Source organism: Canis lupus, chromosome 38 (assembly GCF_048164855.1).
Source record: "Canis lupus baileyi chromosome 38, mCanLup2.hap1, whole genome shotgun sequence".
In the NCBI taxonomy this organism is placed as follows: Eukaryota; Metazoa; Chordata; class Mammalia; order Carnivora; family Canidae; genus Canis; species Canis lupus.
The window spans coordinates 23,021,171-23,033,274 of NC_132875.1; the positions used below are offsets into that span (position 1 = coordinate 23,021,171).

General features: G+C 53.2%; 1 protein-coding gene across 1 annotated transcript in view; it reads left to right on the plus strand.

The window, feature by feature from the left end:
* The first annotated feature begins 7,987 nt into the window (after positions 1–7,987).
* PLEKHA6 (pleckstrin homology domain containing A6) overlaps positions 7,988–12,104 on the plus strand; it is a 140,468-nt gene continuing 136,351 nt past the window's right edge. Inside the window, exon 1 of the mRNA XM_072814691.1 lies at positions 7,988–8,120. Coding sequence (XP_072670792.1) covers positions 8,038–8,120 — 83 coding nt within the window. The 5' untranslated portion in view covers positions 7,988–8,037. The remainder of the gene's footprint in view (positions 8,121–12,104) is intronic.

Sequence of the window (12,104 nt, forward strand, 5' to 3'; positions counted from 1 at the left end):
TGCCTGAGACTGAGGAGTTTCCTGGAATAGGGTTTTCAGGGTTGAAACAAGGACCAAGTCCCAGGCAAACCAGGACAGGTGGTCACACTACTCCTAGGCATTTGGGCCAAGCAATGAGGTGATTATTGATTGTGCCATATACTGAAATAAAGAGCACTCCAGGAGAACAGGTTTAGAGCCGTGAATCAAGAGTTCTATTTTGACCACATTAAGTTTGAGATCCTTATTAAATATCCATGTGGAGGAGTAGACAACTGGATATATGCATCTGAAGCCCAAGGGAGAGGCCAGATTCAAATAGAAATCTGGGAGCCAGCAGCAAATAGATGGAATTTAACACAATGGGGGAGATGGCCTAGAGAGAGTGTGTAGGTAGAGTATAGAACCAGATTGAGGGTGAAATTTGGATTTTCCAACATTTTGAGGTTAAACAGAGGAGAAGCAGTTATCCAAGAGGAGTAGCTAGTGAAGTGGGAGGTAAACCAGGAAAATGTGGTGTCATGAAGGCCTAAAGAAAAAAAAGAGCTTAAAAAAAAAAAAGAAGAGAAAAGAAAAGAAAAAAAGAGCTTCATGAAGGTGGGAGTGGCCAAATACCACCAAGTTAAATAAAGACAGTCCCTGAAAAGAGAGCGAGAGAGAAAGAAAAAAAAACAAAAAACAAAAAACAAAAAAAAACAAGAAGCAGCTCTTTAACTATAGAGAACTAACTGATGGTTACAAGAACAGAGGTAGGGAGGGGTTGGGTGAAATAGGTGATGGGGCTTAAGGAGGTGAGCACAGGGTGATTAAAATAAAAATAGGGAAGGAAGGAAGTGCTCCCAAGGAGTTCTCTCTTTTATTTTTTTAAAGATTTTATTTATTTAAGAGACACCCAGAGAGAGAGGCAGAGACATAAGCAGAGAGAGAAGCAGGCTTCCCACTGAGTAGGGAGCCTGATGGGGGACTCAATCCCAGGACCCCAGGATCATGACCAGAGACAGAGGCAGACACCCAATCACTGAGCCACCCAGGCACCTGAGGAGTTCCAGTGTTGTTGGGCGACAGGAAAGTCATTGCCATACAGCACAGGACACCAGGCAAGTGCAGGGAGCTCCTCTCTGGGAGGAGTCTGGAAAACAAGAACAGACACAGAAGGGTTCTGCAGGTGGCAGAGGTCCACAGGCACAAAGGTACAGGTGGTTGTAGGGGGTTTCAGGATGGGGGGTGCACAGAGTGCAGGAACAGACAGTGGCGCCCAGGGCTGGGAGGAGGCAGGGCCAGAGCTGTCGGATGCGTCACCCAAGATGAGAGCCAAGAAGTGTCTATTGGACTTAGCAACCTGGAAGTAAGTGCTTATTTTGCCAAACTAGTTTTAGCCATTTTCAAGGAGCTGTGGGGACAGAGACCAGACTATGAGTCACTGGGAGGCAGGAATTGGGCCCTAAGAGAAGTGGAAGGAAGGAGGGTGGGGATACGGTAGCTGGGACTGGGGCTTACTGAGTGCATGCATGTGGCATATGTACATGCTTGAGGGAAAAAACTAGAAGAGAGGGAAAGCTTGAAAATACAGGGGAGAGGAGATAATTGAGGAAGATGTCTGAGGAGCTGCAGAGCAATGGGTGGTTGTAAGATTGGAACTTGTGGAAAGTGGAGCTTTGGATAGGAGGAAAGAGAGCCAGACAGGTGGAAACACAGACGGGGTCAGAACAGAGGGCATAGGGAGACTGAACTAGTGTGTTCCAGTCAAGGCCGTGTCCTTCTGACTGCCCGTACCTTCCCCTGGAATGATGAGGGGGCCTGTTATGATACCAGTGGTGGTGAGACTGGCTGCAGACCCAGCAAGAGACACGTTTACTTCCTCTAGCGGCTTGGGGCGATGCTTTTCTGGGCCTGAGAGCAGCAAAGGTGGACAGATTAATCCAGGGGGTAGCTCTGCAGTGCGGATGCGGTTGAGGACCAGTGGTGGACCCTGTGACGGGCCTTGAGTTGGGGCTTAATTGCACAGGAAGTGAACAAGGCTTCCATTGAGAGAGTAGGAGATCTGAGAGGCCACAGGTACTGCACGGAAGCAAGGAACAGATGGGAAGGGAAGAGAGGAATGAGAGTGTTAGAAGGACCCAAACGAGTATTAGAAAGTAGAGTATTCAAGTTTATGTTTTCCAAGTTGAAGTAAATTTGAGTGGTCAGGAAGTTTAAGGCATGGCCTTGGGTGTGAGTGCCTTAATGGAGCGGGGGTGGCTGCCCCTGGAGGCGAGGATATGAAGGTCCTGTGGGGTTAGGACACTGGAGAGTGACTTCACATTGGCACTGAAATCACCCTGAAGGAGAGGCAGACAAGGCATGGAGAGGGGGACACAGAACCGGGGCCGAGGGCTCTGAGAGTGTAGCGCAGTGACCAACGGGTTGGTGGGTTGGTGGTGGCAGAGACAAGAGGGGAGGGAACGGGCTGGCTGAAGGCTGGGGCCATTTTTACACACAGAGAGAAGCATAACGGCTCCTTTGCATGTATTGAACTAAATAAACGGAGCCAAAGTGCCGGGTCAGTTCCAGGAAACGCCCGAGTCAGCGCTGGCTGCCACGTGCCAGGACCCCCGGGGTCAGCACCGCAGGAACGTTGCCTGAGCCCAGGGTTCAAGAAGGGACCCAGAGAAGAGCCACCAGCGGGTGGCCCACGGGCCATCTTCCTGGCTGCAGCCAGCCCAGGTGTCCTGCCCGAGCGGAGGAGGAGGACGGGCCCCCGCACCCCTCCCAGGGGCCGCCAGCGCCAGGGCTCCAGCCCACGCCGCAGTCCCGGCAGGAAGACCCGGCCGCCCCGGGAGAAGCCAGAGCGGATCCTCGGATCCTCGGGAGCCCAAGGGGCACATTTCAGGTGCACTTCTCACCTGGGAGCAAGGGCTCATTAGCCAAACGATCATCTTCCCCGTCTTCCCACACCCATCGTCAGACCAACTTAAAAATAACCTGAGCTGCCTCCCCACCCTCTCACACGGAGGGCAAGTCGCCTCCTGCCTCCCGCTCCGACGGAGCCCACCCCAGCCTGGCCCTCTGGACCCGCCCCATCCCCATCCCCGTCCCCGTCGGGGCGAAGCACTCAAGGCGCACTTCCAGGGCACTTCCAGGGCACCACGTCGCTCCTTCTCCGACCTCACTAGCTTCACCTTCCTCAGTTTCCTTTGCAGATTCCTTCTCTTTAACTTGACCTTTCAGAGCTGGAGCGCCTCAGTCCTCAGCCCTTAACCTCGGCCTCCTCCCTGTCTACGTGCACTTCCTTCGTGACCTCAACAAGCCTCACGTCTTTTACTATCATCCAATCACTGAAAAATACCACATGTGGACCGCTACCCCTGGGACACTCTCTCGTCTTGGATGTCCTCCTTGGCAACTCCACTTGGGTATCTCAGAGGCATCTCCAGCTTAACATACTTGGAACTGAATTAGTGTTTCCCCCCTAAACCCCCCCCCCCCCCCAGTCCTCCTGCAACCTGCTCCCGGATCAGTTAATGGCAACTGGATCCTGATCCTCCAACAGCTCAGACCAATTATCTCCAAGTCCTTGTGACTCCTCCCTTCCCCTCACAGTCCACTTCAAGTCTCATCTACCAGCGAATCCTTCAGTTCGACCTCCAACAGGTTACCCTGAATCTCACCCTTTCTCACTGCTTCTACCCCCAAAACACCACGAACTGAGCCACCCCATGTCTTGCTTGGATTACTGGGATAGCCTCCTACCTGGAATCTGCTTCAACCCTGTTCCAAACAGCAGCCAGAATGAGCCTCTAAAAAGTGTTAAACCGGGCAGCCTGGGTGGCTCAGCGGTTTAGCGCCGCCTTCAGCCCAGGGCATGATCCCGGAGAGTCCCACGTCAGGCTCCCTGCTTGGAGCCTGCTTCTCCTTCTGCCTGTGTCTCTGCCTCTCTCTGTGTGTCTCTCATGAATAAATAAATTTTTAAAAATGTCATTCTTCTCAGTAAGGCCTTTCTGTGCACCCTATATATGGAATATATGGAATGTCAGAGGGCAGCATCTACTGCAGTCCTGTCTCCTTTACTCTCTCATCTGTCCTCCATGCACTCATCGTCGCCTGAGACTATATATCTATTAAACATAAATTCTAGGAGAGCAGGGACTTTCTGTTTTGTTTGTTTGTTTGTTTTAATTCCTGAGTCCTCTGTAGCTAGAACAGTACGTGGCCCATAGAAGGTACCAAATACCTGTGGAGTAACTATAATCGAATTCAGTTGGCTGTAGGGAAACTGCAGGATCCTACAATCTTGGTACCAGCACTAGTTCTGCGGTTTTCATAATCAAAACCTTTTCTCTCAAACCCTGCTAGAAGCACAAATTGAGCAACTAGTTTATCTAGGCTTTTACGTATTTACACCCACGTATCAAATCCCAGCCAAGATGGCCCTTGTGTTTTCCCTTGCATCTTAGTCCCTGTAAGAAAGTCACCAGGGGCAGATGACGGAGCCTGCAGGTGAACATTAACTATGAAACATCAGCACTCATAAAAATTACTATTGTTGTTATTCTTTATAGAGCAGAGGAATCTGGTGTAACCTTGTAACTATGTAAGTCTCTTAGCCAAATATGTTGACATGGTAAGTCACTGTCTTGAAATCTATAACTTTCTGCTAATCAGGTTTCCAGGAGACTGGAGTTGGGAGACTGGAGTTGTGGAATTTGCCATAACTCTGGGTTCTACCTGAGTTTTCCAGTGTCTTCCAGGGGGAAAAGTGGGTTTTGGATGAGATGATCATTAAGATCTTTTCTTGATCTAAAATTGTGGTTTTCTTGAGAGAAGAGCATTCTTATTCTTGCATCACTGAAAAGGCAGGGGTTATCTCATTGGCTTTCCCAAAGAAACATTGTTTATGCCAAAGAAACAGAAGCACAAGACACTGTGACCTTTGTGTTGGTCAGGACTTTTTAGTTTTTAGGGGAAGAAGCCCAATTCAAATGGGCTGAAGCAACCACGGCACCTACGAACTGAAATCCCAAGGGTGGAGCCTCCTCTGGCAAGCCAACCCAAAGGCTCATGGGATGGAAGGAGGCTCTGGGCTCTCTTCATGTCTGGCTCTACTTCCTCTTGTAGTCATTTTGCTTTCAGAAGCCCTTTCCACACGAGGATCCCAAGAGCACCAAAATGACAACTGCCAGCTTCAAAGCCAAGAGGAAAAAGGGCTTCTATCTAAGAACCCTGGGATCTTCTTAAAAAGTAAATCTTGGGTCTCCTGGGTGGCTCAGTGGTTGAGCATCTGCCAGGACCCCAGGATCACGCCCGGAGCCAAAGGCAGACGCTTAACCACCTGAGCCACCTAGGTCCCCCTAAACTGTCTTTCTTGGCAGTATTAATGCTGATCATAACTGAGAAACAAGATCTAAAATGTAAAAAGTCACTGGTGAGAATACACCACAATTGGAAAAGTATTTTCAAAACTGAGTTCTTTTAAATGAGTAAAAAAATTTCAAAATCTCAACCGTCAGCCTTCTCTTGTCCAGGTAAAGGTTCCAGGGAACCCTAGGCTGGATTAGAGACCAATAATGTAAAAATCTTGTGAAGAAATCAACAGGAAGCCTACATCTCAAAGAAGACAGCAGCAGGATACATGTTTTCAAATATATGTCATTTCATCCCCGTTTCCACCCACATTCGGCCCAAGCAGCTGCCCTTACAGGTTGCTCAGGTTGGACTGGGAGTGCACTGGCTGTTGGTATTTTTCCTGGGGGCATCTTGGCAATAATTTTAGTGGTTCAGATCCTTCGCTATCACAGGGGCTGGTAGGTGGCTCTGCACTTTATTGGCAGGACAAGTCTAACAGGTGTTTCACAAGACAAGGGACTGGAGTTGGAGGGGCGTCTGATCCCTGAGGTTCCCAGGCTCCCCAGCTCAGGAACTAAGGGGCACAGATCCTCACCTATGCTTCCCAGGTGCAGCTCTACTTTGTTGTCCAATGCAGCTTTCTCATCTAGAAGCCCTTAGGCTCTGAGAGGGGAGGAAAAAGTTGGGTGTTAGGGGTTTCTGCAACTCTTCTGCGTCTGAGGAATGGGCTCAGCTTCCACCTGGCATCCAGGAGTCTACTTGCATAAGTGAATTCCCAGAGTTGGAGGCAAAATGATGTAATCGCAAGAGTTCTGGCCTGGACATGGGTGGGCAGATCCTTCTCTGCTTCCACTTGGCTCTGTGACCTTAATCAGCCTCTTCTCATCTTAGCTTCTCAGTTTCCCATATTTAACACAAGGATTGGACTAGACGTTCCCTGAGGCATCTTCTGGCTTCACTGTCCAGCAGCGGTATACACACCAAGGCCCCCGGGTTGAGCACTGAGATACCTAGGAAGGCTCCCTGTCTGTTTCATTCAACAGAAAACACTTCCTACACGTACCTTGATACGGCTGATGGTTATATTCAGCAGACCCATAAGTGAGCCCCCAAGTACAGGACTGTGGTTAGAGTTAAGAGTTGTTCCCAGGCTCTGGGCATCTGGGTGGCTCAGTCGTGTTTAGTAACTGACTCTTGCTTTTGACTCAGGTGGTGATCTCAGGGTCATGAATCTGTGATCAGCTGTGTGCTCAGGGGGGAGCCTACTTGGGATTCTTTCCCCCTCCCATCTCCCTCCTCCTCCTCCCTCCCTTTCTATAAATAAATAAATAAATAAATAAATAAATAAATAAATAAATAGATAAATCTTTTTAGAAAATGATTTAAAAAAAGAGTTTTCCCAGCCAAGACAGTATCAGTCATTCATCAAACATTAAGTAGGTGCCCGAGGTTGGTGCTAGGGCTATAAAGATGCATAAGATGAGCCCCTGCTTTGAGGGGCACACAGCCCAATGAAGGGGACAGATGAGTAAATCAAGGATTGCTCTACAGTGCGCTAAGTTCCACTCACTATAGGATTATTAATAAGGTACCAGGACACATAAAGGGTGGATACACCAATCTGGCTGGGGTGGAGTCAAGCAGGCATGGCTTCCTGGAGGAGGTGACATAGGGGCAGGCACAGTTTAGGTGGAATAGGGATCAGATCCCTTAGGGTGCTCACAGGAAGAATGCTCGCCAGCTGCCGCGGAACATGCCGCTTCCTCCAAAGGCTCGGTGTCTCTCTCCTTCGTCTAAGGCATGGGCATGGGTCGGGTCTAACACACGGATTGGAACGGCGGCGCCTAATGGGAGCCCCAGGGGCGGGTCCCGAGTGATGGGGAAAGCTCACTGAGCTCCCGCGTTGATACGGAGATAAAAGGACCGCGGGCTCTTGCGATTCCGCTTTTGAGATGCCAGTTTTGAATGCCTGCAACCTGCATTCTGCACACGGAACACACTCCCTCCCTCCCTTTCTTTTTTCTTTCTTTCTTTTTTTTTTTTTCTCCTTCCTTCCCTTTTCGTCTTCTGGTGCAAGTTCAGGCGCAAGAGGCACAAAAGCTGCCGGTCTTCGGGCGCGCCCCGCGGCCTCGGCCTGATTCTCCTTAGTCACGGGCGGCTTCTTGGAGGAAGTGCCAGAGGCCGAAGTGGGCGCTGGCTGGGCCGAGAGGCCGCCGGGCCCCGCTGCCCCCGCCCGCGGCTGACCTTTGTTCTCCCCCGACCTCCCGCCGCGGGGCCAGGTCTGACCGCTCGGCCTCTCGCGCTCCGCGCCCGGACACGGCCCCTGGCGCCGCGGTTCGAGCCCCTCCGGCCGGACCAGGGCTCGGGGACCCGCCGGGCGCTTCCCTCCCCGGCCCGCGGCTCCAGTGCAGGTGGGCGGCGGGGCGGAGGCGCGACCTGCTCCCGGGGCGGCGGGACAGCGCTCGGCGGGGGCGGGGGCGGGGCGGGGGCGGGGCGGAGGCGGAGGCGGAGGAGGCGGTGCCGCGGGCCGGCCGGGCTGAGTCTCCCGCTGCGCCCCGGCCCCGGCCCCAGCCCGCGGGAGGGAGGGAGGGCGGCCGGGCAGGAAGGCGCCCCGCGCCCCGCATCCCCCGCGCGCCCCGCATCCCCTGCACCCGCGCATCCCCCGCGCCCCCCGCGCCCCCCGCGCCCCGCGCATCCCCGCATCCCGGGCGGCCGGCGGGGGCTCCAGGACGCGCGATGGCCGAGGAGATCGCCTGGCTGGACTTGCCCGGCCGGTGGACCTACGGAGTTGACCGCGGGGGCAGAGTCTTCTTCATCAAGTACGTGCTCTCTAGTCTTGCCGTGTCCTTCTTCCTCCGGAGTTGTCCGACTTGGAAGGTGGCGCGGCGGGGGCAGGCGGGGCGGCCGGGAGCGGCGGCGGGAAGGGCACGCGCGACTGAGAAGTTTGTGGCCCCGCCTGCTCGGATGCGGCTCCCGCCTTTTCCTCCTTGGGTCAAAGTCCGGCCTCGGCGGGCCTGCCCTGGGCTGGGAAGGCGGGTGCGGGCGGCAGGTGCGGGCGGCAGGTGCGGGCCTCTCCGGCTCCCCGCCCCGCCCCGCCCCGCCGCGCCGCGCCCCCCCCCCCCCGCCAGGCCCTAGAGGCCAGCAGCTGCCCAGAGGAGGGCGGCCCCGACCCCGTGCCCAGCGGGCCCCTTCCTTTCAGCCCCATCCACCGAAAGGGCCAGGGGGACGTGCTTTCTCCTGCCCCCACCGCAGATTCTCCAACAAGAACACTTGGGCAAAGTGACATCACACCTGGAGACCCTGCCTGGGCCTCCCGTCATCCCAGGACTCCACCCCCGGCAGCCCCCTCTCCCCTCCTGCTTCCTTATGGGGCTGTGGCCAAGGGGAGGGAGAAGATGCCCATGCTGCATTTGGCATTCTTTAAAGAGAGGAAGCCTCTGCTGCTCCCAGTGAACATGCCAGTGCCCTTATATTAATTTCATAAGCCAAACTGGCTCTGGCACGGTCTCATCATAGCAGAGTGGCCCCGCTGGTGCTATTTTGGCCCGCTCCTACTGTAGTCCTTCTTTGCCAGGATAGAAATCTCCCGATAATATGGCAAGTCCAGCAGCGCAGCATTGGGGACCGCTACCCACACGTGATGGTTCTCTTCCTCAAGACAGCCACTCACAGAACATCAGAGCTCAAAGGAGCCTCGGCTGCGACCCCCTCACTGCTCAGATGGGGAAGCCAGGGCTGCAGGGGTGGAGAGTACTCGTCTGTGATAAAACCGCTTTTGCTCATCAGAGCTCAGATGAGCCCAGTACCCGCTGACTGGAGTGCACGGCCTTCCCCCTGCACCCGCGGCCTTTGTAGCAGCCCCGGGGCGGCCAGCGGTTTCTCGCTGGTGCTTCTCAGCTTCCAGCGGTTTCTCGCTGGTGCTTCTCAGCTTCCACGCTTGCTTTAGGCCCTTCTGTAATTATCATCACCGGGATCATAATTGATGGTGCAATTAGATTATCTTAGAAATTAACTCCATGGAAGTTCTTGACCTTGGGTCAGATTCTTAAATAACAACTTCACTGGTATTAAAACTGCAGTCCCTTTGGTCAATGGTTTGGGACTTTGGAGTCCATAAAAATCACCCAAGGAATTTATGACAAAGGGCTGATTCCTGGGCCCCACCCCCTGAGATTGCGATTGCCTTCTGGGGTGCGGCCTTCGTGGTGTGTTTCCACAAGCTCCCCAGTCCAGGTGGTTAATTCACCTCTTCTCATCTTTCTTCCCAAACTCTTGCTTGCCTTCCAGCTTTTCTTAGTCTCTTACTCTGGGAACATTTGAGTGACCACTATTTGTGTGCCACCCCACTTGGCATTACAGATAAAAGTCCTAAGAAGAGACAGGTTTTTTCCTTGAAGGTTGTGGGAAGAAAATGCAGATACTTAGGTGGAGGAGGGGGGGTGCCTGGGTGGCTCAGTGGCTCAGTAAGTTGAGCATCTGCATTTAGTTCGGGTCATGATCCCAGGGTCCTGGGATCAAGTCCTGCATCACACTCCCCATGAGGACCCTGCTTCTCCCTCTGCCTATGTCTCTCATGAATAAATAAAATCTTTAAAAAAAATACCTAGGAAATAATAGGATATATTCTAGAGGTATTTTGCATGATGGTCTAGGAACACAAGGAAGAAAGAAGTAGCGTTCTCTGGGGAGTGGAGGGAGGACCTTCCGGAGGAGGAGACGTTTGAGCTGATTCTGGAGCAGAGGACCAGGGAGAAAGGGTCCCTTAGCAGAGGCGTGTGGGAAGAAGGGTGCCGGTGGGTGCCAGGGCATGAGATTGACACACTTAGACCTGGGCTTGGCAGGATCCCCCCACCCAGCAGCTGGGGGTGGGGGGCAGATGATGACTTGAAGATAGGGAGGCAGAGGGAGAGACTTGGCATATGGAGAGCAACTGCCCAAGTCCAGGGGATGGCTGATGGGGCCTGGGTTTTGGCAGTGAGGATAGGGGAGGGGAGATAGGAGAAGTCTTTAGGAGTAGAATGGAGGGTGTTCATTTACTGCCTGAATGTTGGAGAAGACAGAGAAAAGGAAAAATCGAAGACCAATCTCAGACATTTTTTAACTTGAGTTTGACAGAGATCAGGAGTATGGGACGAGGCGGAGCAAATGTTCAGGGGGAGGTATTGAGTTTGAAGTTCCTATGGGACCTCTGGGAGGTGATAGCTGACAGACAAGGGGCTGTACAGGATTGAAGTTCAAGAGAGCAGTCTGGGCTAGAAGGGGAGTCCTGGGGGGAGGGTGCGGGTGGCAAGAGCTGGCAGGGTGGGAAGGAGGAATTACAAGGGGCACAAAGAAAATCTGGGGGGTTCACATCTTGATTTTGGTGATAGTTTCACAAGTACATACACATGCCAAAACTTTAAATTGTATACTTTAGGGCAGCCCGGGTGGCTCAGCGGTTTAGTGCCACCTTCGGCCCGGGGCGTGATCCTGGAGTCCCGGGATCGGGTCCCGTGTCGGGCATTCTGCGTGGAGCCTGCTTTTCCCTCTGCCTCTCTCTCTCTCTCTCTCTCTCTCTGTCTCTCACAGGAGGGGATTCCCCAGCTGGGGAAATCATTGCGTAGGGATGGAACCATCCAGAAGTGTGTGATCAAGAAGACGGGGTACCCAGGCAGCACCAGTGTTGAAGGAGAGGATAGAGGAGGAGAGACCAGGGATCTCAGGGTGAATGGCATCAGGGCCAGGGAAGGGCGCTGCCCTAGAAGGCGAGGGAGAGGGGTGTTAGGAGGAAGGAGTGGTCAGTATGGAAAGGCCAAATGAGCTGAAGCTGTAAAGCACCTACTAGATTTAGGAAATAGGGAGGTCTCGTTATTGACCTCTAGGAAAAATGGTTTCAGGGGAGGGCTGAGGACAGAAAGCAGATTGCAAAGGATGGATGACAGGGAGGCCAGAAAGTGGAGGCAGCGGAAGGGACCAGTTTCCAGGAAGGATGCTGGGCTAGTAACAAGAGGAGCATGAGGCAGGAAGCTGTAAGGGGAGGTGGCATTGAGAGGGAAGTGGGGGTTCAGACTGAAAGACACAGACCAGAGTGGGGCTAAAGGGATGATGATGATGAGAGAGAGAGAGAGAGAGAGAGAGAGAGAGAGCAGTTGAAGATATGAGCCTGTGATGCCCAATAGAATAAGGTTCTAGAAAAGACAGGAGAAGACGGGGAGTGTAACACAGGCAGAGGGATAACCTCTAACTGGGGGAAGGCCAGTTCCTTCCCAGTGTAGAGGCAAGTATTGAGGTGGGGATATGGGTTCTTTGTGGGGGTGCTGGTTGGGTGTATTGAAGAAGCTCCTGCTTGATGGTCTCTATTTTTCCTTGAAGTAAGCAATAAGATTGTCCATTGAGGATGGGGACGGGGGAGGGAAAGGGAGGCCAGGGAGGGACTTGAGGCTGGTGGGGAAGCTTTAGAACACTCTGCCAATGGCAGCTGGTGGGGGCCCCAGAAGAAGATTCCAGGTGAGCATGGGGATTGTGGATTTATAGTGACATTGGTCTTCCCAGGTTTGCAGGCCCCTGTCAGCCCAAAGTCAGGGTGTAGACAGCCTGTGACTGCGTCTTTCTGGGCTGAGAGCTGATGAGAGAGTAGCACAACAGGACGAAGTGGTTGATGGTGTGTTGGGGTTGTGGCCACCTCTGTGACCCTGGGACTGTCCATGATATTCAGGAGGGCTCGAGGTAGTTGTGTAGTCTGAGGGAGCAACTGTGAGAGGAGAAGAGCACTCAGGCCGGAAGGTCTCAGGGCGGCTGAAGAGGAGGTGTAAGAGCGTGGGTTT